This window comes from Platalea leucorodia (genome assembly GCF_965183815.1).
Source record: "Platalea leucorodia genome assembly, chromosome: 3".
NCBI classification, from domain to species: Eukaryota; Metazoa; Chordata; class Aves; order Pelecaniformes; family Threskiornithidae; genus Platalea; species Platalea leucorodia.
This window is the reverse complement of record NC_138825.1, coordinates 99,629,250-99,635,249: the sequence shown is the minus strand read 5'-3', so window position 1 is coordinate 99,635,249 and position 6,000 is coordinate 99,629,250. Positions and strand designations below refer to the sequence as shown.

At 34.5% G+C, this 6,000-nt stretch overlaps 1 protein-coding gene across 1 annotated transcript in view; it reads right to left on the bottom strand.

Moving 5' to 3' along the window:
• Positions 1-3,604: 3,604 nt before the first annotated feature.
• KHDRBS2 (KH RNA binding domain containing, signal transduction associated 2) overlaps positions 3,605-6,000 on the bottom strand; it is a gene marked incomplete at both ends in the record, with an annotated part of 376,341 nt that continues 373,945 nt past the window's right edge. Inside the window, one exon of the mRNA XM_082305658.1 lies at positions 3,605-3,702. Coding sequence (XP_082161784.1) covers positions 3,605-3,702 — 98 coding nt within the window. The remainder of the gene's footprint in view (positions 3,703-6,000) is intronic.

The following is a 6,000-nucleotide window of genomic DNA, read 5'->3' as shown; positions in this document are numbered from 1 at the left end:
GTAATATTCTGCATTTGTTTTAATCTACATAAATAATGGCTGTAAAGTGAACTTTGAGACAATAATATCAAAGGACACTGCTCTGCTATAAAGCTGTATTTATTGGAGTCTGTCCTCAAGGAGTTCACACTAGTTACCCTCACATAAAAATCTGATGCGCAAGTGAGAAATTAATTTTATGTATTTTGCCCTGGATCTTACTTACATCAGGTATGACCTGCTCACAGTTTTGTGTAATTAATCATTTCGGCAAGGCATATGAGCATTTCCTGAAATACTTATATAGTAAAATCCATAATGTATAATAATCTGTAATCACAGTTATACCAGTACAAAACTGTACTTATAGCAGTGGAGTGTGTTTTTCTTGTCTGTATAGATACAACGTATACTGACTGAAGCACATAACTATATGCACGGTGGGTATATGGAAACTTTTTACTATAGTGCTACACTCACATTGATGTGACCATAATATGCAGACAAATCTTAATGCTGTGTTACATCACTTTGGCCTGTAGAGGGGTTGTAGCAAATAAATCAAACCAATTTATAAAGGTCTTGAAGCAACCCTTTGGAGAGGAAAATTAAGCCCTTTATATCTTGTTATACAACACAACTTGTGGTTTGTAAGTAACCGTTGAATACACCAATAGCTGGAAAACGTTAAATCAGCCAGACCACAATGATATGAAAAGATGCCAGAGTAATAAATGTGTCTGGGATTGTGTATTTGGTGCGCAACTTCATCAATTTTGTTTATTAACTCTTATCTAGTTTAACAATCATGAGACAGGAAGAGAATTTGTACTTTTTGTATTGTGATTAGGTTGACACTTCTGAGTAGGTGAAGTTGTATCTGAGCTGAATTTTTTTTGTTTATGTTTCCAGCAATGACATTTGTCTTCAGTCAAAAATCTCATATATAATCTGAAGTCTATATAAGAAGGTTATCCAAGATACACCTTTATGTTTAAATGTATTTAACAGAGAAATATAGAAAGTTATGCCTTGATCCATGTCATCGCATGGTAACACCATTAATGTCTCTGCCAATCTAAAGCACAAAAAAGTAAAACCTACCCAGCAAAAGAATAAATAACAAACTTCCTGTCTCTTTATAGATACTTTTGTCATAGGAAGAAATCATAAATATTTTGAGAAGCCAAGGTAATCCAGTATTTTATTTTTTTATGGTATGTAACTAGTTTCTTTCCAAAATGTAGGCATGCTTTTAATAAACACCAGTTTTTAGCAGGAGCAGTTATAAAGTATACAATCTTAATATTTACCATTAAAAAGCTAGATGACAAAACTACTTTAAATGAAGGGTATCATATGATATAAAAGCAAATGATTTGATTGCCATTATACCATAATCACTATGCTGCTATGCAGAGAAACATTGCTGGAAAGAATTATTTATTTTAAAACTCTAGCTGAATACATTTCTGTGTGTTAGTAAAAACAAATGCACAGATAAACCAGGAAACAGGAAAAAACCCTGAGATGCGGCAGAGCTTACCTGACCACTTCTCAGCAGATCTGCTGCTTAGCTGTCCAGTGCCTGTGAGTCCCTGAAATAGTGAGACAGAATAAACTCAATGTAACCATCACGTAGCCTACTAGATTCACTTTAACACTACAAACAACAAAACATACGTTTCATAAACTATTCAAAAAGAGTTAGCATGCAACTCCAGCTGCAAGAGATTTTGTTCACAAACTGAACAGCAATAGGCCTGTACTTTATTCTCATCAAAAAAGTAAACCAATCACATTGACAAAAAGCCACTGTAAACAAAAAGACTGTATTTAAAGGATTAACAGTTTTGGCATCCCTACCATCAAGTCTTCTTTTTTTTTTTTTTTTTTTTTTTTTTCATCAAAATTTAGGTTATATATTTGTTGTTAGCAAGAGTTGCATTACTATTATTGTTAATTTTAGTTCTGTTTATTACCTTGAGGGTTATATATTGTAGAATAATTTTTTGTCACTAGTTAATGTTAATTAGTTGTTTTAATAGCCTATATACCTATTTGTTATCTTTTGGTAGGTTTACTTTTTTAACTATCAGTAACTTAATAACTGAGAATATTTAACATTACTGTTGCATACTCAAAATTACAGAGTTACTATTAGTGTTACCTGTTTAACGTTTAGTCATCCTTTGAGTCCTGCGACATATTTCCTTAATAATCATCAGCCATCAAGTCTGATAGTCTCAAAAGAAATATCAGCCCTCTAAACTGCCTTCAAGGGCGGTGATATTTAGCACTGAAAATTACAAATAAAGTTTTTGAAGTTGAATACCAACAACTGGGCAGTGACACTGATGATTTGTTTGTCAAGACAAATTGTTATATACTACGAAAAATGCAGTCAACGCACTCTTCTGAGTGAAAACAAATAGGTGAATCTATGCAATGCTTACATGTTGAATGGGATATTTAATGTGCGGGGAAACTCAAAGGTTGAAGAACTAGCATTTAGACAGTCTAACAGTGGTAAGTGGTAATCTTACCTCTTTAAACTCCATTACATTCTCACGAGAGACATGCTAATACAAACAAGTCAATCAGAGTTTGTGTTTAGCAAGATCAAGCTTAGAGGATAGTTTAAAATCCATTTATTGTTCTAAAGCATTTTTTTCCATTAACATGTTATACATTAGTGGATACTAACCATGATTCATGTAACAGTTTAGTTTGTTAACTTTTAAATTATTTAACAACCAGAAGTTATTAATACAACTTTTAAAGTCTTACACAAAAAATCTTAAAACAGGCTTGGGTTCATTTTTGTAATTTTTATATAAAAAAACATTTTAGGCATCTCTTGAAAAAGAAATAAAGCAGGCATTTAAAGCTAGAAAACAAGTAATTCCAAATTTAGTTTGTTACAAAAGGTTTCAGCTTTATTGACAAATTATGGCAAACATATTTGACAAAATTATGGTTTCCTATTTAGAGAAGCTTACACATGGAACTTTAAGTGATTTTTTTAACAAATACAGGTTAAAACACTGAACAAATTCAGTTAGCTACATACATACAGTAGCTGCTTGTTTTCAACCCCATTAAAACAGCATTTAAAATTAAATTTACAAACTTAATATCGAACATCTTAGTCTAAACTAACATATATTAAAAAAGACAGGTTAAAACATCTTATCTACAGCTTGATTATTGTCTGGTTCAAAAAAAAAAGAAAAAAAAGAATCATATTACAGTCTTTCAGCAACCCTAAACAAAAACTCAGCCTTAGCTAGTATGTAGAGAGACTCAAGATCTGTAACAGTGTCATGCTTTTTAAGTTACACACAGCAATGAATACAACCAACAGAACATCATCTTTGAATGGTTTATAGACAATGCTTGCCAAAGGTTTTTTGTCTCTGTTTTTTTAAGTCCGTGTTATAAAATAATACTAATGCCAATGTCACTCCAATGTTATAGGAAATACAAGTAGTACATAGGATAATAATGAGCAGTAATCCCTAGGATAGAAAAGAAATGGACTATTACTTGTCTTGTTGCTGTTTATGTGGAGACCACAGGCTATTAATTGTCTTTGAGATGAGGTCACAGATGAGGAGGACCTTCAATATCTACCATAGGGGTGTTCCCTGTAACCCCCTCTGGCTGACCTTGGAGGTGGTGCCTTTAGGCTGGAACGGGTTGTGGCCCATTCTTCTTGTGCTAAAAACAGAAGAGAAAAACATGTTTTGTAAATATCTAAACTTGAAAGAACACAGTGATGCTACTGCTAATGGCTGTCAAAATTCTCAAGGGTTTTGGCTGAAAGCTTTAGAAAAATAAAATGAGGATGGTGTTATGATCCATTTCTTTATTCTCCCACAAAAACTTACGGAAAAAACTAGCCTTCTACTTCTCTACACAGGCAACCTGTCTATCTCAGGAAGAAAAAAACCTTACTCCTTCACTTTCAGCAGAGAAGTTAAAGCACCAATGTGAATAACATTTAATGCAGTTGGTATGATAAGATGAGGAGTTTGTATCATGAAAAGATAATAGAAATACATTTGATTTTTTATTTGCATTTGAGACCAAAAGAAAGAAAATAATGGAAGAAAAACAATCTGTAGAAATCAAGTTACTACATTAAGCAGAAGAGTTTTGCCAAATTGTTTTTACTTTGCATTATCTTTAAAGTACTTTTTCAAATTTGTGTGAATGAAATATGCTCAAGTAGAGTAAGTTAAAAACTGTAAGGATAGTCTAGTTTTTACAAATCTTTTTGTTTTGTTTTGTTTTGTTTTGTTTTGTTTTTGTTTTTCCCCCACAGACAAGGTATTCCTGGAAGTTAAGCCTTCCAAAGGAGCAAACAGGAAGCTACCTACAGTTGTGGTCCAGCAGCTGAACCCTCAAATTGAACTCTCTCCTAAATCAGCTAGTGGATCGACAAATGATTTCTGGTTTTGTCTTCCACTTACTTCAACTGATCATACACACAGTGATTAAAATGGAAATGCAGAAATCATAGTATATCATCTTATATCACATCATTGTGCAACATTACCCCTGTTGTTACATTAGTCATAGAATACATCTGACATACACATGTTCACAAGGAAGTTTTAAAATCTCTACACCCCCCCAAAGTTATATGATATTCTATCTATGTCTTTGTAATGAAATATAAAAGCTATTAAAAAATCAGTGCAGCAAATAGTTATTTTCCATATTGTTTTATTTTATTGGTGATCAGCATGTTTGTATTACAGGTATGTGTAGAATATTAATGTTTGTAAAATATGAAAGTAAGGGGCAAGCCTTCTGATGCTAGGGAAAAAAAGAGCACCTTTTAAGGTACATAAAAAAAAGAGATTGAAAGGAGTGGAGTTCAAAAGATTGGAAGGTAACTTGAAGCCAGTAGGAAAGGGAAAGAAAGACTCAAATTGACGATGAAACAGTATACTTGCTGTTGCTATCAAAACAAAACTAATTGATTGGTATATTAAAATAGATCCTTTTTCCTAAGTCTAAAGTGGGGCTATTTTATTTCATTTATAAATAGGTAACACAGTAATAAGCTGAACTATCCAGTCTTGAACTACTGCTGAAGATACGAAACATTTTACATCCTTGCCCCATAAATTTAAAAATCCAGTTGTATTTATTTTTTGAGACGTACATAATTTTTCTGCCTTGATCCATACAAAATTTTTGAAGTGCCTGTTGAAGAAATTAACATTTCAGAACATATTTTCCTTGCTCAGGTCTTGTTTTAGACTCTTGCTACCCCACTCGACCACCAAGTATAGAAATGAGTACTCCTGACTCAGCATGGTCAATAAAATTCATCTATATGGAATATCCTTCGGCTGGGGCTGCACGGCTAGAAGGCGCGTCCCCTGGGTGGTGGATAGGGGATCCCGCTCTGGAGGGTGCACCGGATAAAATTGAAGAAGGTGCCGCGAACCAACGCAGCCTAAGGGAAGGCCACCCTGACAGAAAAACCACTGGCCCTCCAAGTCATGGGGGTTGGGCAGGAGGCCAACTACCTCCTCCCGGAAAAAAAAAAAAAAAAAAAAAAAGTTGCAGAAACGACGAGCATCAGAAATGGCGGAGATGGAGAAAATCGGTAACGAAGTGAGGAGGAGGAGATGGAGCTGGATCGGTTGTGTCCTGAGGGGGAAACCGACGGAAGACTGCGCTGTGGCCCTTGACTCCAGAGCACGCAGCAGCAGACCGATCGAAGTGGAAGAACGATGTTCGCGCCTTGTGTGCCTCCTGGCACTGAGAGAATTCAGATTCAGATCAGATATGGAATATAAATGTGAAACTTGCTGAACTCCCAGGTATAAGGGGATAAGCTGTGAGCCGAAGTGGGACATATTAGCTATGGTGAACAGGGGCAAAAATATTTGTTGCTCATAGCCAAGAAGAACATCTTTTTACTACATTTTTCATGTTACATGCAACTTTCTCATTTATTTTCTAATAAGCCAAGCAGAGATGTTCTTGAGTTCGATC